At 41.6% G+C, this 27936-nt stretch overlaps 1 protein-coding gene across 6 annotated transcripts in view; it reads right to left on the bottom strand.

The window, feature by feature from the left end:
- Window positions 1–27936, bottom strand: part of LOC140469439 (ras-specific guanine nucleotide-releasing factor RalGPS1-like) — a 956086-nt gene that overhangs the window by 732202 nt on the left and 195948 nt on the right. For all 6 annotated transcript variants that reach the window (XM_072565956.1, XM_072565961.1, XM_072565957.1 and 3 more), the window contains 3 exons: window positions 16622–16705; window positions 16098–16187; window positions 12001–12093 (listed from right to left, as the gene is read on the bottom strand). In XM_072565956.1, coding sequence (XP_072422057.1) covers window positions 12001–12093; window positions 16098–16187; window positions 16622–16705 — 267 coding nt within the window. The remainder of the gene's footprint in view (window positions 1–12000; window positions 12094–16097; window positions 16188–16621; window positions 16706–27936) is intronic.

Genomic DNA, 27936 nt, shown 5'->3' with positions numbered 1-27936 from the left:
CTCTAAATTGAGATAAAACTACATTTGAAACGAAGCATATCCTCCAAATCACAATGAATGGAAAGAATGGGAAATCTTACAAGAAGTCATTCATCTGCAAAGCAGAAAGCTTCTAAGAACACTGGTTCGGAGAACACGCCTGGGCATCTGTCTCACATATGAATTCTTTTTTTTTTAAAAAACTCTACTCTGAAGAATGCAATTGCAAATGAGTTACTGATTACCATCTCTGGGATTTTAGTGTACAGTGCAAGTAACTGGAGACACGAATCATTGGGAAATCAAAGATCCAAAGTCAAACTTTCCACCATTGAGGTTTCCCCTGCATCATGTCTGGGTCTGTTGAAGACTGGTGTATAGAGATAGATTACTCTGATTAATCAACATTATTTTAGAATATGGTACAGTGGACGAGATGGATCTTGGAGCATGTTTCCTTCAGCATTTCCAATGCTGTTAACTAATGTGAGAAAGGGCTTGTCACTGGTGATAAACTCCAATAACTGCTCCAGTAGATGACCAACTGCAGAATAAATTTTACCTTATACAGATTAGCATTTAACAGGTTGATGAGAACAAAAGCTTATTTCTTGCATAAATTCGAGAGGTTACTTGGAAACATAATGCACAGAAAAGTCACTGGCAGAGGTAGAGAAGCCAAAGGCTCTTTAGACCTGGTTTTCCTTCCACCCAGTCTCGCAGTGAGCCAAGCTGCCCCACCCACTAAATTGGCAAGCAAAGCAGACATCCTTTTGATCTCCATTTGACCTGGATCAACGGAGATCGGGTGCACAACTACTGAACTACCAAGAAAGCAGCTTTTAAATCAAACATTACTTGCTCTGCTGACGACCTCACTGAAGCCAATGATTCAATGTGACAAGATGATGGCATTGTGCGATTTCGCAAAAGTTTGTACGTACACCAACCAGATGTACTTCTGTGCCATGTGGGCTTCATTCAAAAATCTGTTCCCTTGCTTTGATAGCTGTAACAGTTGAAGTGAAATGAGCTTAATGTATAAGCTATCCCCCAGAGTGTGTCTCACTGCAGGAACTGCTGACAATTTGGCATCAAATTCCACCTCAAGGAAACAATGATGTCGGTGAATAGGGAAAGTGAACAGAAGTAAACGACAGAGGTGGAGGCACATGTGTGCAGAGCTTTGGAGCTAATGCAAGTAACTGGCACAGACTTAAAAAGGGCATTCATTTTCCTCCCTCTTACTCTCCAAACGCTCAAAGCTCACAGGAGTGGCCTTGCAGAAGATGTTTTATTGCCCAATAATGATAATCCCAACATTGCTGAACATAAAAAAAACCTGCACATGTTCATGAACTGATTCCCATTCTTGTTACTCAGGCAGTCTGTAGCTCATCTGGGATGTTTACATTGGCTTCAAAAGATTGTGAGAAGCTATGCAAAAGTGCCAATTGGAGGCTAGTTGCTGAGTTAAAGTTAAGTGTTACATACTGGAAATTCCTTGTACATCCCTAGTCTTTGTCCTTTTTGAAAGGTCTCTGTTTTCATGCAGCAAGAGAACTTTACCAGCATTAGTATTTGGGTGTTTGGGATTGAACAGTTATTGTTGTCACCAGAATCTATGGCTGTTAAAGCAGGTATGAACTCAAATATATACTTGCCATCAGAATGATACCATACTGCATTTTCGTTGTGTACCACAGAAACTGCACTGGAGATTACCAGAGAGGTGCTCTTTTTACCTTCATCCACCTGCTTTGTCACCTTCTCAAAGAATTCAATAAGGTTAGTTAGACATGACCTACCCTTCACAAAACCACATTGACTATCTCTAATCAAATTATTCCTTTCCGGACGATTATAAATCCTCTCTCTTACAACGTTTTCCAACACCTCACCCACAACCAAAGTAAGGCCCACTGGCTTATAATTACCAGGATTGTCTCTACTCCCCTTCTTGAACAAAGGAACAACATTTGCGATCCTCCAGTCTTCTGGCATTATTCCTGTCAATAATGATAATATAAAGATCAAATCCAAAGGCTCTGCAATCTGCTCCCTGGCTTCCCAGAGAAATCAGAGGATAAATCCCATCTGGCCCAGGGATCTTATCTATTTTCAAACCTTCCAAAATTGCTAAAACTTCCTTGTTATCAACCTCAATCCCATCTAATCTTGTAGCTTGTATCTCTGTATTCTCACTAACATTGCCCTTTTCCAATGTGAATACTGATGAAAAGTATTCATTAAGTACTTCCCCTATGTCCTCAGATTCCCCACACAACTTTACTGTCTTTGATTGGTCCTAATCTTACTCTAGTCATTCTTTTATACTGATATACCTATAGAAGGCCTTAGGGTTTTCCTTGATCCTATCAGCCAATAACTTCTCGTGCCCCCTCCTGGCTTGTCTTAAACCTCGCTTTAGATGTTTTCTGGCTAACTCAACTCTCAAGCCCCCTAACTGTGCCTTTATGCCTCATCCTCACAGTATCCTACTTCCTCTTGACAACAGCTTCAACTTGATTAGTAAACGATGGCGCTTTATCTTGACAATGACCTCCCTGCCCGATAGGTATGTACTTATCAAGCTGGTCCTTGAATAAGCTCCACATTTCAATTGTGCCCATCCCCTGAAGTCTTCTTCCCCATCCTAAGCATTCTATATCCTGCCTATTCTCATCATAATTGCCTTTCCCCCAGTTTTCGCTGCCATATATACCTACCCCAGCCCATTGCTATTATAAACATAGAGGAGAAAGTGAGGACTGCAGATGCTGGAGATCAGAGCTGAAAACGTGTTGCTGGAAAAGCGCAGGTCAGGCAGCATCCAAGGAGCAGGAGAATCGAAGTTAAGGGCATTAGCCCTTCTTCAGGAAGAAGAAAGTGTGTCCAGCAGGCTAAGATAAAAGGTTGGGAGGAGGGACTTGAGGGAGGGGCATTGGAAATGCGATAGGTGGAAGGAGGTCAAGGTGAGGGTGAATGGCCAGAGTGGGGGTGGGGGCGGAGAGGTCAGGAAGAAGATTGCAGGTTAGGAAGGCAGTGCTGAGTTTGAGGGATTTGACTGAGACAAGGTGGGGGGAGGGGAAATGAAGAAACTGGAGAAATCGGAGTTCATCCCTTGTGGTTGGAGGGTTCCTAGGCGGAAGATGAGGCGCTCTTCCTCCAACCATCGTGTTGCTATGGTCTGGTGATAGAGGCGGCCAAGGACCTGCATTTCATATCCGCCACAAATTCACCTGCACCTCCACACACATCATTTATTGCATCCACTGCACCCGATGTGGCCTCCTCTATACTGGGGAGACAGGCCGCCTACTTGCGGAACGTTTCAGAGAACACCTCTGGGTCACTGGACCAACCAACCCAACCACCCCATGGCTCAACACTTCAACTCCCCCTCCCACTCTACCAAGGACATGCAGGTCCTTGGACTCCTCCATCGCCAGACCATAGCAACACGACGCCTGGAGGAAGAGCGCCTCATCTTCCGCCTAGGAACCCTCCAACCACAAAGGATGAACTCAGATTTCTCCAGTTTCCTCATTTCCCCTCCCCCCACCTTGTCTCAGTCAAATCCCTCAAACTCAGCACCGCCTTCCTAACCTGCAATCTTCTTCCTGACCTCTCCGCCCCCACCCCCACTCCGGCCTATCACCCTCACCTTGACCTCCCTCCACCTTTCGCATTTCCAACGCCCCTCCCCCAAGTCCCTCCTCCCTACCTTTCATCTTAGCCTGCTGGACACACTTTCCTCATTCCTGAAGGGCTTATGCCCGAAACGTCGATTCTCCTGCTCCTTGGATGCTGCCTGACCTGCTGCGCTTTTCCAGCAACACATTTTCAGCTATTATAAACATAACCAAATTGTGGTCACTATCGCCAAAATGCTCAGCTACCTCCAAATGTAACACCTGGCCGGGTTCACTCCCCAGTGCCAAATCCAATATAGCATCTCGCCTTATTGGCCTGTCTACATACTGTGTCAGAAAGCTCTCCTGCACACATTGAACAAAAACTGATCCATCTAAACTACTTGAACTATCGTATTCCCAGTCAATGTTGGGGAAGTTAAAGTCCCCCAAAACAACTACCCTGTTACTCTCGCTCCTATCGAGAATCATTTTTGCTATCCTTTCCTCTACATCCCAGGAATTGGGAGGCTTATAGAAAATTCCAACAGGGTGACCTCTCCTTTCCTGTTTCTAACCTCAGCCCAAACCACCTCAGTGGATGAGTCCTCAAATATTATCTCAGCTGCTGTAATACTACCGTTGATTAACAATGCCACCTCCCTTTTCCCATCTTCTCTGTTCTTACTGAAACATCTAAATCCAGGAATCTGTGACAACTATTCCTGTCCCTCCTCCAGCCATAACACTGAAATCGCAAGTGCCAACCAATGCTGCAAGTTCACCCACCTCATTCCGCATGCTCCGGGCATTGAAGTATACATATTTCAAACCAACACCCTGATTGCTGGTGTCCTTGGCACTGGTGCCATAAGTGGCACCTTGTAATCTTTGCACTGCACTCATGTGAGGACATGTGACAATAAAGCTAATTCAGTTCAATTCAAAATGGACAGATTCGCCGAGAGAGTCACGAAAGGAGCACATCCAGTGAAGGACAGCATTTCTGGCAAGTGAATCTCACGCACGCACCCCATGATGTTACGCTAAAATTGAAAGAAAGTTAGCTGCACTGTCACATGAACTGACCCAATAAAGTCTCCATTAAGGACCAACACCCTCCCTGTTAAGAGAACTCAGGTCCAAACACAAACTACAAGGAAGAGGGAGAATCTGCTCTGTAAGGACTAATTTAGATGTATTTTCCTGTAGCGATTAAAATTATTTACCTGGTATTTTCTTGACCATTCAAGATTGAGGACGTATCTGATGATCAAATGGAGCTTGAGTGGAGTAAACTACAGACTAAAACACAAACAAAATATTTCCTCCATTTGGGAAATCAAGATTCAATTGGATAGAATCTTCAAATTAGAATTAGGAGGGAAATTAAGAAGCTGTATTTCACACAAAAGACAGTAGGAATTTAGAATTCTCAACAAAAAGGCATCAGCATTGCTCCGAGTCTCTTTTGGTGGTTTTCAAGACACAAAACAATATTTTTGTTATACTAGTGTGTCGAGGAGAAGGGTGCAAACAGACGAAAATGAAGGTGAGAAGCTGATCGTGGTTGCATGGCAGAGCAGAACCCAACAGCCATGTAGTCCATGAAAAGCTAATCAGGATCCACAGTTAACAGGGAGTTACATATCATTCATTTCAACAGGTCAAAAACAAAACTGGCCTCAAATAGTAAATCATGAGCTGTGTGTACAATTAAACTCTGACCAAATGAGAAACTTCGCTGAAAGCATGAGTGTACCTCAGCCAAGTTCATCACCAGATCAACTCGTAAAGAGAGTTGGTTTTGCCCACTGCATTGCTGCCTCAGTTTTAATGCTGTCACAAAGATTTAAAGTTTTCTTCAATATACAAATGCAAATAGAACAACATTTATTCATTAGCAATAAATGTTGGCCCAGCCAGCCCACATCCCCTGAATGAGTAAAGAAAAAAATTACTAATTGTAGTGGAGGTTTCCAAAAAGGCTACATTGCTAAGTGTCCCCAGTTAGCAAATGTCTATCTAAATAAGGCTTTTTGTAAGGAAACAACTGGATGTTCCTGCATAGGCTCAATACTGCAGAAGCAAAGCACAAATACAATTGTCATTAATTTGCTGCAAGTCCACTCCACCACCAATCTGATTTTTCTGTTGGTTTAGACCAACAATCAAGGGATGTGCCATAGTTTCATACAGCACAGAAACAGACCCTTCGGTCCAACTTGCATGTGCTGACCAAGTACTCTCAACAGAACTAGTCCCATTTGCCTGCATTTAGCCCATTATCCCTCTAAACCTTTCCTATTCACGTACCTGCTTCAATGTCTTTTAAATGTTGCAATTGTACCCCACGTTCAAACAATGTACAAAACTATAACTAAATTCAATGAATTTCAATTGCTTGGGCTGCTAAAAGCCCAGCTAGAAAATAAACAAAGGTTTGCATTTCTATGGCACATTTCATAATGTCAGGATACCCCAAAGTGCTTTTACAGTCAATAGAGTGCAAGTCCTGTTGTTCACAGAGAAGTACTCCATTCACGTCCTGAGAGAAATAGAAGCTTCCAGCAGCTGTCAGGATTGGCTCGTTGTAGTGTGCAGATGGGACATTGAAATGCTTTGTCACAATCCCAGGATGTAATCCATTAATGAGAATTACTACACTGCAAATATATCACCAGTTACAGATACAAGGGCCAGACTAAGCCAAGAGACAATGGGGAACCATTTCTCATCCGAATCTCCCAAAAGACCTTTCAGACAGGAGGCATAATGGGGTTGCATGTTGCTTGCAATACCAGTGCCAACCTTTTTTTGGCTAATCAACTCCTCCTCTGATTAGTTTTGGGATTTGGTTTGACAAATGTCTGAAATCTCCAAAGTCTCATGCAAAGAGTTATCCTTCATGTGTAAGCATAACAGCCAAGTTTGAACTGAAACAGAATGATCTCAGAAAATTATTTCCATTGGAATACTTTCTAGTTGAAAAGGCCAGAACCTTACAATTCTAAAGCTGTTATGCTGGTAGAGTTGTTGACAGCATGGCAATCGACTGAACTAAACACTTGCACTACTGAACAAATGCAAACTCTGAGAAATATTTGATTTCCAAGGTCGATCTGTATTATAAATCATTAGATCGGAGGGTTTCTATCTCTCGGTCAGTGCAGACTGGATGGGCCAAATGGCCTCTAACTGCACAGTAGGGATTCTATGATAATTACTGCTAATGTATTTCAGTGGGTGCATATGTGTTTGAAACATGGCAAACATGGTGAGAGAAGGCTTGAATACAAAAGAGAAAAATTTAATTTTTATGGGAAGTCTCTTTCAAATGTATTACAGTGGCTTTCAGAAAGGGTTGTACCAGAGGGGAAAGAAAATGATATTCCAAGGACATACATACCTTGAGTAAAAAAGCAACAGAAGATAAGAGAGTCTGATCTAATTACATTATTTCTCCTTTTCCTGAATGTATTTGAGAACATTCTTGCTTATTCGAGAACTAACAAAAACATTTCCTTTTCTTTTTTTCTTTCCTGTAGTTTTTCTTCCCCTACCCCAATCTTTAACTTCTTAGCTGACCCAGTGGGAACAGAAAACAGATGCGAGTCAGAGTCCAGCCCAGTGTGGGAGATGGGTTGGAGACCATGCCAGAGCGAGAGGAGAGTCCAGGACAGAGGCCAGGGCGTGGAGGCAGTCAGAGTCCAGGCCGGCCTGGGAGAAGAGCTCTGGAGGCAAATTGTGGGCCAGAGACCAACGTGAGAAGACAGTGAGGCCACGGGTTCTGAAGCCTTGCAGGCACCAACTCCGTGAAAAGGACTATAACTTGAGTATATTTTAAAAGATACTTCTTTCATATTCTGGACTTGGAGTAATTCATGTACATTTTAAAACTTTACATTCCTGAGCGAGATTTTTAAAAAACTCTTTCTATTCTACAACAAACAGGTAAAGTATCTGTACCTAGGTACTCTGTACCTAAGATGGTGCCAAAGCAGCAACATTACAAATTTTTCACTGCACTCATTTGAATATATGTGACGATAAAAGCTATTCTGTTCTACATTCTTGGATCATTTTGCAATCCTTGAGGAGTAGGTACATGAACACCCGCTGTTAGGAAGGCAGTTCCAAGAACATTAGGAGAAAGGGAGGACTGCAGATGCTGGAGATCAGAGTCAAGAGTGTGGTGCTGGAAAAGCACAGGTCAGGCAGCATCCAAGGAGCAGGAGACTCAACGTTTCAGGCATAAGCCCTTCATCAGCCCTTCATGATGAAGAGCTTATGCCCAAAATGTTGATTTTCCTGCTCCGCTGATGCTGCCTGACCTGCTGTGCTTTTCCAGCACCACACAAGTTCCAGAATATTAGCCCAGTGAGAGCAAAGGAATGGTGATACAATCCCAAATCAGGATGCTGGTGTTCCCATTCATCTGTCCTTGTATTACGAGGCCTTACAGGTTCTGAGTTTGGATGGCGCTGTGGAACAAACCCCTTATATACAAATATGTCGACCATGTGATGCCACTTTCAAACGCCCTACAACCACTTTTCACAAAAGTGGGTTGGGGGGTAAGTGAGTTGAAAAAATGATGCCCCAATTGGAAACTAGGCTAAATGTATGAAAGCAGCAAACAGACAAAGTGGATGGTCCTGTTCAAAGACCACCAGTAATAGAGACCACACCCAAAACAATCTGCAAGAAACACAGAGAATGCACAGAGAGAGAGAAACAGACTTAAAGTTTCCAGTCAAATATGACTCTCTCCACAGATACTGCCTGACCCGCTGAGTTTATCCAGTATCTTCTATGCTTCTTGCAAATTTTCAGCATCCGCCATATTTTGCTTTCATCCAAGGAAGCTGCTACCTATTGGTCAGTAACTATCCACCAGTAGTTTCAGCACAGATCTACATATGTTTTAATATGCTTTAAAACAACTTCATTGCAAAATGACATTGACACTGTTCCTCCTGACTCAACCCAGATTCCAACACAAACTGTGGATAACAAGTTAATTCATCACTTAAAAAGTGATCAAGTTAAACTCTTTCTTAGCATATTAGATTTCAAGGATACTTTGAATTCATGTTTGTTTTTCTGTCCAAACTAAAATCTAACAAAGCAAAAAGAGTGGAATATTAGTTCAATTCTGGCCTTCCTGCTATAGGAAAGATGTCGTTAACCTTGAAAGGGTGCAGTAAAGATTTACAATGACGTTGCCAGGATTGGATGGTTTGAGCTATAGGGAGTGGCTGAATAGACTGGGGTTGTTTTCCCTGGAGCATTTGAGGCTGAGGGATGACCTTATAGACCTTTATAAAACCATGAGGGGCATGGATAGGGTGAATAGTCAAGGTCTTTTTCCGCAGAGTAGGGCAGTCCAAAACTAGAGGGGATAGAATTCAGCTGAAAAGGGTAAGATATAAAAGGAGGCTAAGGGCCAACTTTTTCATGTAGAGGGTGGCGCGTGTATGGAATGAGCTGCCAGAGGAAGTGGTGGAGGTGGGTACAACTACAACATTTAAAAAGTAGGTGGATGTGTCCACGAACAGGGACGGTATGGGTCAAATGCCGACAAATGGGACTAGATTAATTTAGGATATCTGGTCGGCATGGACGAGTTGGACCAAAGGGTTTACTTCTGTGCTGGACATCTCAATGACTCTATGACAACGCATATGCAATGGGATGTACACTTATCACAAGTTAAGTTATAACTTACCAGTAAAAAGGGCAATTGTGCAGAGGGACATTTACAAATGGTTTCTGTCTTAATTTTGGACAGAGTTCCTGCTCAGGCACTCTCTTTCTGCTACATATTCCAGCAGCAATTTGTGATTCACTGTTTGGAGCCAAATACATGCTTCAAAATACTTATATTACATGTTTAAATATGAAAATAAAAGTAGTAAGGAAAAAAATTATTTGATCTTTGCACCTTAGCTAATACTCAAATGAATACGGACTTGAAAAGTTTCTAAATAACAGCACATATGGAAACCTTTTCAATTTGTGCTCCAGCCATTGCAATGAATTACAAAAACTTGCCATTACTACACTGTTGTTGTCAAAATAAGCAATCCCAATGTTTAGCCTGTGTTCTCTGGAACGAACTGGTCATGATTCTCAGCAGTCTGTTATTAGACTTCTGAATGGATCGCTCAAATTACAAATCTAATGTTGATCTTGCTTTTTGTGTATCTTCTTTGCAGACATAACTGTGTATCCCTCACTCTGTCCCATCACCTGGTGATATTTGAATGGTATGATCTGCATGTATTGTATTCAAAACAAAAAACTTTTCACTGTACTTAGGTACATGTGGCAATAATAAATCACATCAATAAATCAATAACTACTTCGCCCTGCCCACTGTCACTCTTACGTCAGAATCATTGAGGTTTTCCAACACAGCAACAAAATTCAATTCAATTGCATAATTGACACTATCAGAGTGGGACACTTCATTGTTATAGCTCAAGTGGGTCATCGATAAGGCATTATTAACAGATTCAGTTGAGAGATTAGGAATAGAGTCTGGATTTCACTTCTAGCAGATATTCCCAAATATGCTTATGCAGGATTTACAGCACTCTTTCCCGGAGACAGGAATGTGTGTGTAGTACATTAACAGCCTCTAGCCTCTGGCCAACCATGGACCTCAGAATTCATCTTTTCTAACCCATCTCATTTTTATATTGTAGGAGAGGTCATTTATACATTGTTGAACACGCATAGTTCCAGTTTACATAATAAATCGCTTTGAGCGTAAATGCGACCGTTTATTTAAAAATCGGAGCTTTGTATTATACAATCTAGTTACATATTGTGCAGATGTTGTGGTTCACCAAGATGTCAGGACTTCTCTTTCTAATGAATCATGTACAAAGCAGCTGATGCCATTAGAGTGTGCATGTGAATCATATGAGCACAGGAAATAGGAGCAGCACCCATTCAGTCCCTCAAACCTGTCCTACCATTCCATAAGATCACGGCTGACCTTGCCCAGCCATAAGCTCCTCTTTCATGCCCACTCTCCATGGTTACAGCTCCCTGATATTTCAATAATCTTTCTCTCTCCTCCTCAAATACTCTCAGCAATTTAGCCTCCACAATTCTCTGGGTAGAGAATTTCAAAGATTCACCACCGTTTTGAGATCCTTTGCATCTCAGTTTTAAATCACTGTCCTCTCATTCTGTAACTATATCCCCTGGTTTGACATTTCCCCACAAGTGGAAACATCTTCTCAACATCCTCCCTGTCAAGCCCCCTCAGAATGTTTTATGTTTCAATAAGATCACCCCTTATTCTGCCAAGCTTCAATGAAAAAAAAGACCTAACCTGTTTAGCTATTCGCGATAAGGCAAAACTGCACATTAATTTTCTTTTAGCTTTATGAACAAAAATACCCAGATCCTTCTATACTGTACATTTTTGGAGTTGCTCTCCATTTAACCAATAGTCTGTCTCCTAATTCTTCCGAAGAAAGTGCATGGTCTCACATTCTCCTATAAAACTCTTCCTGCCAAGGTTTTGCCGATTCACTCAACTTATCTACATTCACTCAGACATTCCTCAAAGATGTCCTCCCACCTATGTTTGCATCAGCAGCAAATTTCAATACATTATACTTAGCTATCCTTCAAACCATTAATGGAGACAGTAAATAATTCAGGACCTAGGACTGATCTTTGTGGCACTATCTTCCCAACCTGAAAAAGACCCATCAATCCCAATTCTGTCTTCTGTGCGTCAGCCATTGCCAATCCACGCTAATACATTAGCCCCGACCTCATGAGCTCTGACCTTGTGTAACACCTTTTATGTGATACCTTATCAAATGCCTTCTGGAACCCCAAATGGAAACATCTACCAGTTCCTTTTCATTAATTCTTCTTGTTATAACCTTAGTGAATTCAGCAGATTTATAAAGCACGATTTCCCTTTCACACAACCATATTGGCTTAATTGAATTTGATTGTATTTAACGTTTCTAAATGTCCTGCTATTTCTTCCTGAACAACAGAGTCCAGCCTTTCCCACATACAAGGACATTGAGCTATGAAACACTATGAAGAGCACACATCATTAAAGAGCTAAGTTGACTGCACCTAACTTAAGTATTCATTTCTCATTCTTTAGGAAATTGCTCTATGTCATTTATTGATGCTAATTACTTTGCTAATAAGTTAGATTCATAGCAGTAAAATAGACAGAATATATGGTGCGGTCTGCTTTTGAGCAACAAGTTGAGCAATCAGTGCCTACAATATTAGCAATACCTTTCCAATTTTTGCACACTTCTGATGTTTTCAAACCAATCGGATTGACTCATGCACAATGCAGACAGTAACATAAAAGCACAATTAAACTTACTGCCCAGGTTTTTGAGAGCCTGAATATTGGTGCACTTTGAAGACCTGAGACCACAGCCATGAGAGAGTGAAGGTTGTTTAATTCGAGCAATTTCTGGAATGTAGAGAAAAATAAATCCAATATTTCAACATCTTCACAGAAATCAAAAATCAATAAATCAGATGCCTCCAATTCAAATCGGTTACCCTCTTAATACGATGCTTCTACGCAAAATGCTCTTAAAGTGATATTGCTGGAAAAATGTTGAGCTCTTGGGAAACACAAAGCATATACACTCACTCCTAGTTATCCATTAAATTACTACCAGTGTATTCATCAGTTGGTCCCAGACTATTTTATTTTAGATCTAGACATTCATAGAACAATACTGCACAGGAACAGGCCCTTCAGCCCACAGTTTTGTGCTGAACCGATGCCACAACAGTGTGGGAAATGGGAAAGTTACATACAAATGACGGATACTGTTTCTGTTACCCAAGGGAAGTCCATGTCCCTGTCCCTGTCCCCTGGGGATAATGAGGATTTGGTGTATTCCACCATTAAGTTTTTAAAAACATTCTGCACTGTTTCTTAGTGGAAGCTTAGTAAGGTATTTAAACAGGCAGAGAAGTGGAATATTTCTATTTAGATTTAAAATATAAGCCTTGTGAAGCCAGCAAATTATCTCTTATAACTGCAACTGATTGATTTGAGCCTATTTGGCCAGCACTGCTTGTGGACAACAGTTAGAACGAGGTGCTTAAAATGTTTCTCTTAATTCATCTGGTTTTCAGGTTCCCCTCCTGTGGAGGTGCTGCTGGAGTGAGTTAGGATCTGGCCCTAACCCAAGCACATGAACCCCAGCGTTGTACCTGTATACCAGCTCAGGTGAAATCAACACTCGCTACAAAGCCATGTAGGCCTTGAACCTTGCTGGTCTATATAGCTCTGCTATTTTCTTCCAAACTTGTACCCCAAGGCAAATTCTAATCAAGTGTTTCAGAACTTTTTATATTCTTCTAGAACTAAAGGAATTCGACTTGAAAATTGCAACCTGCTAAAAATATCTACAATATAGATTTATATCAATTTTTTTAATGCAGCGAATCTTAGATTCTTCAAAGAGGAGAAAAAGACTAAGGAGCAACAGCAGAGATAATGCCAGTGTGATAGCTAAGCTTTCAGGAACCTTTCAGGATTGAGAGATACAGCAACGTAGAGGAGTGTTTGAAAAACTTAAATTTAAAACGTTCAAAATAAAAAAGTTTAAATTTAAGATTTATATCTTGGTAAGATTACTCTTAAATTACACGCAGATTAGGACCAAGGAAGCCAAAGGCTTTCAGAGTAGTAAGCAAAGTAAATAGAGAAGTAAATGGGACACCAAATATCGAGGGCTGAAGAGATCAGGCTAGGACAAAGTAACTGAAGGAATTGCAGAGGTATCAGATTTGTAATCAAGAGGGAAGATTTGGAATTCACTGCTTACAAGACAGGAAACAGAATAGAACATAGAAAAATACAGTGCAGTACAGGCCCTTTGGCCCTCGATGTTGCGCCGATCCAAGCCCACCTAACCTACACTAGCCCACTATCCTCCATATGCCTATCCAATGCCCGTTAAATGCCCATAAAGAGGGAGAGTCCACCACTGCTACTGGCAGGGCATTCCATGAACTCATGACTCGCTGAGTAAAGAATCTACCCCTAACATCTGTCCTAGACCTACCACCCCTTAATTTAAAGCTATGCCTCCTCGTAATAGCTGACTCCATACGTGGAAAAAGGTTCTCATGGTCAACCCTATCTAAACCCCTAATCATCTTGTACACCTCTATCAAGTAACCCCTAAACCTTCTTTTCTCCAATGAGAACAGCCCCAAGTGCCTCAGCCTTTCCTCATACGATCTTCCTACCATACCAGGCAACATCCTGGTAAACCTCTTCTGCACCCGTTCCAGTGCCTCCACATCCTTCCTATAGTATGGCGACCAAAACTGCACACAATACTCCAGATGCAGCCGCACCAGAGTCTTATACAACTGCAACATGACCTCAGGACTCCGGAACTCAATTCCTCCACCAATAAAAGCCAGTACGCCATATGCCTTCTTCACAGCATTATTTACCTGGGTGGCAACTTTCAGAGATCTGTGTACATGGACACCAAGATCCCTCTGCTCATCCACACTACCAAGTATCCGACCATTATCCCAGTACCCCATCTTTTTGTTACTCATACGAAAGTGAATTACCTCACACTTACCCACATTGAACTCCATTTGCCACCTTTCTGCCCAGCTCTGCAGCTTATCTATATCCCACTGTAACCTGCCACATCCTTCCTCACTGTCAACAACTCCACCGACTTTCGTATCATCCGCAAACTTGCTCACCCAACCTTCTAGCCCCTCCTCCAGGTCATTTATAAAAATGACAAACAGCAATGGTCCCAAAACAGATCCTTGCGGAACACCGCTAGTAACTGCACTCCAAGATGAACCTTTACCATCAACTACTACCCTCTGTCTTCTTCCAGCCAGCCAATTCTTAATCCAAACCTCCAACTCACCCTCAATGCCATACCTCCGTCTTTTTTGCAATAGCCTACCATGGGGTACCTTATCAAATGCCTTACGAAAATCCATGTGAGGGCTCCTTAGATAAGGAGCTCAAAACTGCTCAGAATACTCCAAATGTAGCCTGATCCAGAGCTTTATACAGCCTCAGCAGTATATCTCTGCTCTTCTATTTCCCTCCTCTTGAAAAGAATGCCACCATTGCATTTGCTTTCCTAACTGCCAACTGAAAGTACATGTTAAGCTTAAGAGAATCCTAAACTAGGACTCCCAAGTCCCTTTGTGTTACAGATTTCCGAAGCTCTCCCCAATTAGAAAATAGTCTATGCCATTATTCTTCCTACCAAAGTATATAACCTCATACTTTCCTACATAGCACTCCATCTGCCACTTCTTGTGTGTCCAAATTCTACTGCAGCCTTCCTACCTCCTCAAATCTTCTCGTCCCTCCACCTATCTTTGTGTCAGCTGTAAATTTAGCAACAATACCGTCAGTTCTTTCAGCCAGATTGTTAATGTGTAACATGAATAGTTGTGGTTCCAACACGGACCCCTAAGGAATGCCACCAGTCACTGGCTGCCATCCTGAAAAAGACCCCTTTATCCCACTTTCTGCCTTCCGCCAGTCAGCTAATCCTCAATCCATGGTAGCACTTTGCCCCTAACACCATGGGCTCTTATCTTATTCAGCAATCTCTTGTGTGGCCTTCTGGAAACCCATACAGTCATGTCTATTAGTTCTTCTTTGGCTAACTTGCTCATTACCTCCTCAAAGATTGCTAACAGATTTGACGATTAAGCCTTGCTGACTCAACCCTGTTTTACCATCCTTCACAATCTCATGTTTAATAATGGACTCTAAAATCTCGCCAATGACTGAATTCAGGCTAACTGGCCTATATCTTCTGCCTCCCTTGCTTCTTAAACAGGGGCGTTACACCACCCATTTTCCAATCCACACTGACTCCAGTGATTCCTCAAAAGATCACTACCAATACTTCTACAATTTCATCAGCTATCTACTTAAGAACTCTGTGTAACCCATCCAGTCCACATTCAGACCTTTCAGCTCCCCCAGCACCTTTTCCTTACTGATTGCCACTGCAATCAGTTCTGCCTCTGACTGTCAGCACAGTTAGGAATGAGGTAATATTGACTTGGTAAAAGCAGGTGGTTTTAACAATGGACAGGATGTAGGATAGAAGCTTTATTTGGGGTCGAAGAGGACACAATACTTGCCTCCTGCATTGCTTTATACGTTTTAGCAGCTGAGTAAGTAACAGAATCAAAGGCAAGGGTAGAGGTTTTCATTGAGAAGTCAAGTTTATTTATTTCTATGTTCAATTTCATGTCACTTCACTTCACATTATTTTATCTTACTGGCACCTTGTTGACTTTATTTGAAAATCAATTGGAGTATGATACATAAAAATATCCGAGTGAAAAAATACATGAACAATATAACAAAGAGCTACTTTGAATAGAAATAACTTTTAAACATGCTAAATTACCCAAGCAGATCAGCAACAAATTTCTTACCTTAGCTAGCTTTATAAAATGGCTCAGTATTTCTGCTCTTATTTTCAAAGTCTGAGCAGTGAGGATCTCTCGAACAATCCAGAAACTGACCTGTAGGGGGAGTGCAGAAAGTTTCACCATGAAATTTGGCTCTAACTGTGAATTGGAGTTGCATCGAACTCTGATGAGGATTGGCCACGCTAAATTGCCCATTGTATCCAGGGGGATGTGCAAACTCGGTAGTTTAGCTATGAGAAATGCTAGGGGGTGGGTGCGGGTGGAATGCTCTTCAGAGGGTTGGTGTATACTTGATGGGCCGAATGGCCTGCTTCCACACTATAGGAATTCTATGAATACATTTATAGAAATAAATAATTCATGTGGGTACATGTGAATTGGAAATCAGTTCACAAAGCAAGGAGTCTGACCTTCTTCCAGATTCTCTCAGCTTTCTGTCTGATTTCTAAAGGCAAAAAGGGAGAGCAAATAAACTATAACTAATGAACTGATATTTCATAATTAATGCACAACTCTGCAGAACTTACCTGATTAAAACGTCTTGTAAAGGCAACAATATTTGGTGCCAGGATATGTTTGTCTTTTTTATTCCATCCACAGCTAGTCAGCTCCTGGAAATTAAATAATTGAACAGAATTGATAATGATTTAAACACTGCATCAGTATTTCAGGTAAACAATAGGACAACTAATTTGTAATTACAGTGTTGACTTCCATTGTGAAATTGTTTGGTCAATTTTACGTAAACTGGGACAAAACTAAAATTTGCAAATTATGCAAACACTATAGACCACGCTTGTGCAAGAAATCAAAGGTAACATTTCCAGACTGGTGAATGTCCTTTTGGCTTATTATCAATATATTGATTATTATTTATGATAATTACAGGTAACAAGCATGTCAATGTTCTTATAACTTGTCTTTTTTTTAAAAGCTGTGGAGACATGTTCAATCAATTTACTCGAGACTGCCTCTCCTTGCATTAATCAGCATGTGGGAAAACCCTTTGATTAAACTGATTAGCTAAATAATATTAGAGATAATTAAATTATATTGCTTGGCATTTTTTTCCTTTATTCTTTCGTGGAATGTGGATGCCAGCAATTGTAGGCCATCTTCAATTGACCTTGAACTGAATGACCTGTTCAGTCATGTCAGGCGGTATTTAAGAATAACAGATATGGCTGTGACTACATATAGGCCAGACTGGACATAGACAGCAAATGTCTTTCCCCAAAGGATACCAGGGAACTAGTAGGCTTTCACAGCAATCGGTAACAACTACCATCATTACCATGACTGAGGCTAGCTTCATATTCCAGTTTTGTTCATTGATTTTAAATACCACTAGCTGCCAGGGTAGGACTGAGACCCATGTCAACCATGGTATTAGCCTGGGTTTCTAGATTACGAGTCCAGTGAGGTTACCACAATCTCTTCCTACATTTCCTTGTAATATCCTGAAAAAGTAAATTACAAAATAGGAGATATTTGAGGAGGACATGGTCATTGCCCATCAGATTGCTGAATGTTGGTTCAGTAACTTGACTGTAAGCCTTTGTTCATTGCTCATCCCGAGGTAATGCTAGTCCTCATTTGCAAATGATTCAGAGGGAGACAGTTGTATAAATCACAGTTTGTGTTGTTGCTCATGCAAGCCTCATTCAAATATGGAGTTGGGGCGATGTTGCTTATCCCGTGGATAACAATGTGCTGTGCATCTGGGACCTGGCAGCACGGTTCACCTCCACAAACTGGTCCAAATAAAGCAGGCATTCAGCAGTCAAAAGAATGTTTAACTGTGCCTGTCTGCTGAGATTAGAATTTGGTTGGTTTATTTTGTTTCATTACATTGCACCATTGCTTATTCCTTCTGGGTCAGATGCCTTAACAAAAAAGTTAAAAGTATTGTTTTACAATGCTCCTCAACATTCCGTCTATTTTCACAGACAAGTGGTTATATAAAAAGCTCCTGACTATACTAACAAAGAATACCATGCTAGAGCAGACACTTTCAAATTCCAACATTGGCAACAGACCCTTTCATCATTGCTTGTCAGTTGATTTTTGTGGCTTCCTTCTCTCATCACAATTCAACTTCAGATGAGAGCGGGAATGAGCCCACCTCTGTTACGCCACACTTGCATTTTTGGGGCATCTGTCCTTTAATTTCTTTTATAAACCTATTTTCCAAACTGTTCAGAGATGTTATTACGCACATCTGGAGCAGGTGTCCTGGTCCAAGGGTTGGGACACGACCGCTGTGCCATTCTGTCCTGTAATGAGAATGAGGTGAAACTTATGCCCACCTCCAAAAGGAAGTCCTGACTTGGAGCTGCTGTTCAGATATTAACAGCTCTGCTCACTGGCAGTGCCAGTCAGGAGTTGTGGCCACCTCTGGTTCTGCAGATAGGACAAGATGAAGTCTAGCAATGCTTGTGGACATTAAGGTGAGTTAGGGACCTTGCTGGGGCCAGGATGACAGGACCCAGTGTATGCATGTGAGAGTGTGTTGAAAGCTTCAAGAAGGAAACATCTTTGCTCTCACCTCCCCCAAATGTTTGCAATGACCAGCCACCTGCAAGAGTAAAGATGCCAGGCTGTATGTTGGGTGCTGGCCTTGCCCCGCTGTCTATTATAGACAGCGTGAAGCAATCTGTTCTAACATAATGCTGAACCAGACAGGACTTGAAGCTGGGCTTTCTGGCCCCTAAGGCAGGGACACTACAACTGTGTTACAAAAGCCCTCCAATATCTGTAAGAAAGGTAAAGCCATCTTTCATAATCTCATTGGGCTACTCTCTCAGAGAGAAAATTGGTTTCACCTGAGGGTCACCACACCTCAGGCAGGGAGAAGTTGAGAAAGTGAGCCCTTCATGGTAACCTCAGTCAGTGTGGGAATTGAACCCATGTCATGGGAGTTACTCTGCATCACAAACCAGCCATCCAGCCAATTGAGCTAACTGGGGCTATATATAATAGCAGAGCAGTGACAGGGTGGGGCTCTTCACTGGGTGCTTACAGCACACTTTTGGGGCTTCAGTTAGGTAACCCACCAGAAAGCCCATTCGCCCACAAAAGTGTGGAAGGCGTTGCTGGACCAATGGCACATCACCATACCTCAAACTTGTGGGTGGCTTGTAGAATTCAACCCATTATTTTTGGCTTAAGAATTTGGCAAAAAGAACTGCAGACTTTTTCCAGTGTTTTTTCTTTACAAAAAGTTATTTTGCCTAAGGATCTATTTCAAATGTGTCTAATGCTTTTCTGAGAAAAGAAAAGATGAATCCGAACTGCTTGTTATAAAAACCTAAGACTTGGCATCTCATATCAATCTGTGCTTAACTTTCTGAGAAAATAAAAGATGAATCCTAACCACTTGCCATAATCATCTAAGACTTGGCATCTCATATCAATCCTAATGAGGTAATCGTGGTACTGCTTTGGATGCCTGCCATCAAATTTAAGTTCATTTCTTGCACTGTGTTTCCTCAATTCTTGTTTCAGTTATTTAATAAGAATCAGCAATATGTAATAAATGGAAAACTGGCTCGGTCCTACATTCTCACCATTTGCAACACCCTTAAAGCAATTTGGGTTGCAAATGAGACAAGACTTCAAGATAAAGATGGTAACACGACATATGGGACAAGAGGAAAAAATATGACGTCAAAAGAGAAAATGCTGGCAACTTGTGACAAAACAAACAGGCCGTCTCTAGGTTTGTGTCCAAGTTTCGAACGAATTAGATTTACCTGATGCTTAACATTAAGTAAAAATAGAAATTATCACTAATGTAAACTACTTTACCTGAAGATTTTAAACAAGAAGTGATTTATCTCAGTACCTCACACCCATTCCCATTAGGAAGGCTCTTGTGTGGGTCATACAACTCCTAGTGTGGACGCAGGCCACACTGACCCTCCAAAGGGCATCCCACCCCATCCATAACTCTGCATTTACCATGGCTAATCCACCTAGCACACACATCCTTGGACAGTGTTGCCAATTTAGCATGGCCAATCCACCTAAAAACTGCACACCTTTGGAGGGTGTGGTACAAAGGAGGGAGATCCTCTGCATGGAGGAGTCCATGTCCCCCCAGATCCAGGTCAAATGTGGTCACTGCAGTTGGAGGAATGGCCAACAGTGCCATAAGAAGGTCAATGCTTCTCTGCTCTGCCTGTGTAGGTACCACCCTCCTCGGTTTGCAACCCTGGACCCAGCTCCCAGTCAGGCTCGTGCTCTGCCACTCTCACTGTTTAATGCAACATCTTCCCTCACTTGCTGTCACCACCAGCCCCTACCACCAACCTCCCACACCATCCTGCCTGCACTCTGCACCGTCTAACCCACTGCCTCGGGACATTTCACCAGCTTTCCCCTCCTCTTACACCAGCACTAACAGCCAGGCCACCCATTGTCAGCTCACTCTGTTCCTCTCCATCTCTCATCCCAGGGAAAGACAACCCACCACAGGGCAGGAAGGGCCTAGATGGGTAGAGGGGTGCTCAACATTGATCTCCTTAGCCCCCAGGAGGACAGAATCCTGGTCCCCACTTCTCTAGGGGATGTTGAGATATCCATGTCTCTTCATTCTTCATTCCATCAGTCTCATTCATCATGCACCATCCCTAACCACTGGCTGGAATGCTTTCTCCCTCTTTTGCATTGCAGGCACCACTGGAACCTCCACCACCTCCGCAGTGAATTGGTTGGCTCAGGCAGAAACCACCTCCTCAGTGTCGGAAAGCAGGAGGTCTCAGGCCCAGAGGAAGCATCCTCTTAGGTTTCAGTTTGACAACCTTCCTCATGTCCATAACTCCAACAATTTTTGTGTCATCTGCAAACTTACTAATCAGACATTTTCATCCAGATCGTTTAGACATATTTCAAACAACTCCGGTCCCAGCACTGAACCTTGTGGAAAACCACTGGTCACAGACATTCAGTCAGAAAACCACCTCTTCACAACCCCCTTCTGTCTTCTATGCCTGAGCCAATTTTGTATCCAATTTACCAACTCACTTTAAACCTATGTCCCCCAGTAACTGAAACTTCAATTCTGGGAAAAAAAAAGACTCCAACTATCCATCCTGTCCATGCCTCTCAATTTTATATCAGCAAACTTGCTTTTCACCAGCACCTTATGGATCAGCATTCTCGATAAACTGGCAAAACGTATACACCAGAAATCCCACAGGTTTACTGTATTATTGCAATCTCTACAATGTCCGAGTAGTCAGTGGAGGGTGCAAGTGAGAAGGCTCTTTGTTGTAAAGTTTTATTTACGGCCAAAGTTACATAATTTTTAATCGATTTATGCTGTGAATGAAGCAAAGCAGGGATTTACACATCACTGTTATATGTTTCTATGACTTAGTGTGTGTTTTGACATTGCTTATGTGGACCTCTATTAACTGGAATATTTGTTCAATTGGCACACTCCTAGCCCATAGGTGCCGGTTAATGTAATTCTGTAGTTCTGTTAGGCTGCTACTTGCATGACATCAACAGAATGGGTAGTGCCAACGCAACATGAGTATTAATGCCTTCAGATTCAGTTAGAATCACACTGAAAAATTACCAAAGATAGGAAGCCAGAAACTAATAAATGCATTTTGTTATGCACATTTCATAAATTTTTTTTTTTTACAGAAGACAAACTGACAAAAGGTGGTATGAAACCAGCAGCTGAAACATCATTAGCAAAACAAAAATAAAATTTATGCATGGAATGGAGAGATTACAGAATTAGTTTGTCAGGTCAAGGGGATCGTTCAGTTGTAATTATCACTTTCTACGCAGTCAATGAACAAGTTATACCTCACTGAACTTTTCAAGGGGTTTTACCATGAGACTTGTAGCATAAAAATGCAATGTTTACACCAAATCTCGGATTTCAATTGATTCCCAGCTGTCAGCACATCAACAGTGCACCCTTGTGGTAGCAGACCAGCAGAGGCAGTGAGCTCTGAAGTTTCACTTGGAACTGCACATTTGGACAGCAGAAGTTGCTGTCGGTGTCAAAGTGGAATTATAGTGAGTGCAAGCAGCGTCACCATCAAATCTGAGATAATATCAATAACTACCCTTTGTACACCCAAAAATAACACATCTCTACATTCCTTCCATGTCTGGCTTAGATATCTCTTCAACTAAACACCAAAATATATCATCTAGTCATTCATTCATTGTTTGTGGGAACTTGCTATGCACAAAGTCATCTGCCATGTTTCCCCATTGTTCAAATCTAACCTATTTCATTACGCTTTCCACATACACCTCCAGCATGCAAATAGCATACCACCTGATGTAAAAATATCGGGAATCGAAAGCTCATCTCTGTAATAGTGGCCATGAAACTATGATTGATTATTGGAAAAATCCATCTAGTCCAACCATGGCCTTTAAGGGAGGAAGTCTGTCATCCTCACCCATACACATGACTCCAAACCCACAACAATGGCACCCACACTCGATGAAAAATTATACTTGAAACAAAAAATTTGCACTGCTCCCCAAAAAAAAACTGTAACACTCCTGCATCTTATTTATTCTTATTATTCTTATTATGCTTAATTATTCACTACTTACTTCCTAAAATTATCAAAAGTTTAATCTTTTCCAGAGACCTTGTCAGCATGCAGTAGCAAAATATCCATTACAAAGAATTCCCAACACTTGCAGTTTACCACCAGCTGTTATTATTTTAACAGCTTACAGAATGTTTAAAAAAAATGCACTGTCGCCATGGTTTCCAGGCTAGCCCCCATGGAAGGGAATCCCTTCAGAGTGTGGCCTACCAGCAAGGCAGTGGTTTGTTGACTTTAGCACCAGCCCCCTCCCCTATTAAGCGGCCCATCAGCAAACCACCTCTGGGGTTTCACCCTCAGCACGTGACCTAACTGCCTCAGGAATATCCCAGTGATAATCGCTAATCTGCCCACAAGTTGGTGCTCAATCCTGCAAATTGCAAATCCCTTGCTGCTGACTGGACAAGCTTTACTGTCGGTGATCCACCACCGGGAGGGTCAAGAAAAGGCAACACATTGGGCTACTGACCCCAACACCCTCCTGGTCCGGTCTTCAATCCTGCCTCTGCACCACCAGAAAGATTCCACAGATTTGTTTTTGAGGGGTGAGGTGATTGGAGGTCTCCCCTCCACATCTGGGATTCAGAAATGGCTGGCTGACAGAAGGTTGTAGAAGGAAAGTATTCTGCCTGGAGGTCAGTGTTGAGTGGGGTCCCACAGGGCTCTGTTCTTGGGCCTCTGCTCTTTGTAGTTTTTATAAATGACTTGGATGAGGAGGTTGAGGGGTGGGTTAGTAAATTTGCAGATGCCACTAAGGTTGGAGGTGTCGTCGATCATATCGAGGGCTACTAGAGGCTGTAGTGCGACATAGACAAGATGCAGAGCTGGGCTGAGAAATGGCAGATAGAGTTCAACCTGGATAAATTCGAAGTGATGCATTTTGGAAGGTCGAACTCGTATGCTGAATATAGGATTAAAGACAGGATTCTTGGTAGTGTGGAGGGACAGAGGGACTTGGGTGTGCAAGTACATAGCTCCCTCAAAGTTGCCACCCAAGTGGATAGGGTTGTTAAGAAAGCATGCGCTTTCATGGCTTTCATTGACAGGGGGATTGAGTTTAAGAGCTGCGAGGTTTTGCTGCAGCTCTACAAGTCCCTTGTGAGACCACACTTGGAATATTGTGTCCAGTTCTGGTCGCCCTACTATAGGAAAGATACAGAGGCTTTGTAGAGGGTGCAAAGAAGGTTTTCCAGGATGCTGCCTGGACTGGAGGGCTTGCCTTATGAAGAAAGGTTGAATAAGCTCGGACGTTTCTCTCTGGGGAGAAGGAGGAGGAGAGGAGACCTGATCGAGAGGTACAAAATAATGAGAAGAATACATAGAGTCAACAGCCAGAGACATTTCCCCAGGGCAGGACTGGCTGGTATGAGAAGTCATAGTTTGAAGATATTAGGAGGAAAGTATAAAGGAGACGTCAGAGGTAGGTTCTTTACGCAGAGAGTGGTGAATGCATGGAATGTGTTGCCAGCGGTGGTGGTAGAAGCAGAGTCATTGGGGACATTTAAGTGACTGCTGGACATGCACATGGAGAGCAGTGAGTTGAGGGGTGTGCAGGTTAAGTTACTATATTTGACATTAGGATTAAATCTTGGCACAACATCGTGGGCCAAAGGGCCTGTTCTGTGCTGTACTTTCCTATGTTCTATTACAAATGATAATAACACCTAGAAAGTGTTGGGAATAATATAACACCCTTTGACCGTGATGGGTGTGGCCATCACTATATTACCCAGGGCAAGTAGGACAATGGATCCATTTAATGTAACAATCAATGACCATGGCATGCACATGGCCATACTGGACATTGTATGCACCTTGCTTTAAGAAGGACAAACAGTGGAACCGTTTCAAGCAAAGAATAGAGAAATTAACTAACTTAGTAACAGAAGACTAAACAAACCACAAAATGATTCTTGTAAACAGATGTGGAGTTGGAGCATACTGCGAGCACCAAAACATATACGAAAACAATCCACTGGATTTGAACCTAAAATATGGGTCATGCATAGGTTCACAGATAGTTGCTGATTCTTCTTATCAGGCTGTCCTGGTATCTAAGCACAATGTTGACATTGCCAAAAGGCCTCAAATCTGATGTACTGAAAGCCAGTTGAGAACCAAAAGTGACGCAGTTTAAAGAACAATGCATTTATAGTAGGAAATAAGTTCTTACGAAAAACCCATTGAAGTTTCTTAAGTCACAGGAAACACACATATGATTGATTATATATGCCTGTTGTGGCAGCTGTTTGACATTAACAACACATCATTCACTGTACTTCATTGCTGTTTCAAAAAACTGGAATTCCCTGTAGCAGTCATTGGAATTTTATCACGGCAGGGACGAATCCATTGCCACCTTCTCAGAGCATGCAAAGCAGACCAATAAATGTGATCTTCCATGCACTGCTCTCAACCTAGAACATGCAGTAAATCCTACATTGAACAAAAGGTTTTCTGCTGAGGTCTGGATTTTTAAAATTGAATTTTGTTTTTGCCGAGCTGTCTTAGCATTGCTGTTTCACACCAATGAAATAATCCTGGCGAGACAGTCTCATGGTGACACTTTCATCTAGATATTTATAGCAACTGCGATACTGCTCCTGCCACTAGAAACATAAATAATCTTCACCCTAATATTGCAGTTGTGGCATTTTTGCTCTTGTTCAGAGAGCTGCAGCAATAAAATAACTGAAGTGGTTCAGTCTGCACGTTGAGCCAATGGTAATGTCAGAAAATCATTTGCAATGCTTCAGAACAGATTGCCAAAATACACTTCTCAGAAAGTGTGAGAATTGTTAAAAAGATAGTAGCACTATAAATCTATTGCCTTCAGTCCAATGGTAATCATAAACCTTGTCCAAGAATATATTGGTGGTCTATTGGACTTCTGTTTATAATGTTACTCAAATCCAGTATTGCTAAAATAAATTGGATTGGTCCACATCTAATGGGCTTCCTGATATTTTACTTCAGTAGTGGTATTCATCTGTGGTGAAGTTGTATTGCAATTTTTTAAAATGGCATTGCCAACAGTCCAACTTAATGCAACAAACAAATATACATTGTTGCCTGACAGCAAAATCAATCATACTCTGAATATCTGGTTATATATGACAAAAGAAACTAAACGATACCACTGGTATAGACACCAAGTCAGCGATTTGAGGCAAGAGCTACAAATGGTCCAGGGGCAGACGAGGAAAGAAAGCAGAAAGAAAACCAAAAACATTCTGCATTGAAGGGGACAGAGAAAGGAGAGAATGGGTTTATTTGAATTGCACTTGCCATCAGCAAGTCAGTAGTACCATTCAACTTTATATCAGGTATTCAGGCTTGTCTACGATTACAACAGAAAAAAAAATCGTGACTCATAGAATCAAGCTCCTGCATCAATTCCAAACTATTTGCTAAATTTTGTCAGAAAATTATGATTTCAGGTGGTCTGTGATTAGAGTTGCTGCTTCGATTAACATTATGTAACCAAGGTAATGTATACATGATTCTAGAACAAGCTTTAGAAAGAGAAACTGGTGAGAAAACTGCTAAGGAAATTATATGAAAACCAGTCCACCTCATCACAGTTTAAAAAAAAAAGCAGCTTAACAAATCACATATTTACACTTCCCTCAAAATGCAGCAAATCAACCACAAAACAATCAATACACAATATGTTTTCTGTACATGCACTTCCATTTGATCTGTTTGCTAAATCAGAAATAGTCTGAAGTTAGATCAGACTGCTTTGATTTTTTTTTGGCAGGTCTGCAAACATCAACCAGCTCCAGTTTACAGGGAGAGTAGGATTCCAGTCATTCCATTTACTGTGTCTTGCTCTCTGCATTGAGGTGTAAGGCACGAAAGGCAATGAGAGTGTTAATGTTGAGAAGGTGAGGTAGGTCATTGTTGTGACTGCATAAAATATCTTTTTGTGGTTGCCCAGTAATGTAACCTACCTAGATTAGGAACATGAGAACCCTGTCATCCATGTCTGTAACACTCCAGTCAGTAACCAAACCTTAAACTAATTCCCCTGACAAGCTCCTTCACAGCCAGATTTAGTTCAAACTCCCACCACATTCAACTTCAATACACCTTTCACAGGGAACTCTGTCAAAGATATTTTTTCTCGATCTAAGTACAGTATATATGGATTACAACTTTCCACTAGGCATGCTACTTCCTCAAAGACCTTGGGGAGTTTCAACCGGTGGGAGTTTTCCGTTCTAAACCAGGTTGACCGATATTGGTTAGATTATTTCAATTTAGATACTCAAATTTGCTCATGATGTTCTGTTTCATTATTTTCCAAGTAGGGACAGATGCCCAAACCAGATTTGACCCTTTAGTGGAATTAGAACTACTTAAATTTATTTTGCCTTAATCTAATGACTCATTGGCTCTGACTTAATACTGCTTAGAATTCTGTTACATTTTTTTCCTTTGGATTTAAATTGATTTAATTGGATTTCCCATTCTACATGTTACAGTTAAACTTAAATTTCACCAGACGGTAGATTATAGCTATAAGACATTTGCTTTCTCTATACTTATATGAAGAAAATATCATGGCATTCTGTAAATAACTCAGAACTATTCCCACATTTGAGCCCCCAACCCTTGCTATTTTAAACAGATGTGCATTTGCCCAAACCATAATATTCAAGCCTCTGCAAATGATGAATTGGAGGTTAATTGCAGAGTTTAAACCCTGTAATTTGAAGCCGAGTGCTTTCACTATTGAGAGCTGAAAAATGTGTTGCTGGAAAAGCGCAGCAGGTCTGGCAGCATCCAAGGAGCAGGAGAATCGATGTTTCGGGCATAAGCCCTTCTTTCCTGAAGAAGGGCTTATGCCCGAAACGTCGATTCTCCTGCTCCTTGGATGCTGCCAGACCTGCTGCGCTTTTCCAGCAACACCTTTTTCACTCTGATCTTCAGCATCTGCAGTCCTCACTTTCTCCAAAATGTGCAAAGAGTTAACTTTGGGGGAAGAAAGGATCATGAAATAGGAAATTTGATTCTTATCAATCGTGGTACGTGCTGGTGATATTAAAGAGACAGGGAGAATTTTATGCTTCATGACTGCATGGTTTCTTTGAAACATTTGCCATATTGTTCAAATATACTAAGCTTAAACAACGTCTTGTAAATTGTTCACAAATGCGAAACAATATCTAAGAAATCTGTGACTTGAACTACAAGTGAGAAGAGAGAAGGGTTTTTGCATGTAATGAATATCATTGACT

The sequence above is a fragment of the Chiloscyllium punctatum genome, chromosome 49 (genome assembly GCF_047496795.1).
Source record: "Chiloscyllium punctatum isolate Juve2018m chromosome 49, sChiPun1.3, whole genome shotgun sequence".
Classification (NCBI taxonomy): domain Eukaryota; kingdom Metazoa; phylum Chordata; class Chondrichthyes; order Orectolobiformes; family Hemiscylliidae; genus Chiloscyllium; species Chiloscyllium punctatum.
This window is presented reverse-complemented; position numbering and strand designations above follow the sequence as displayed.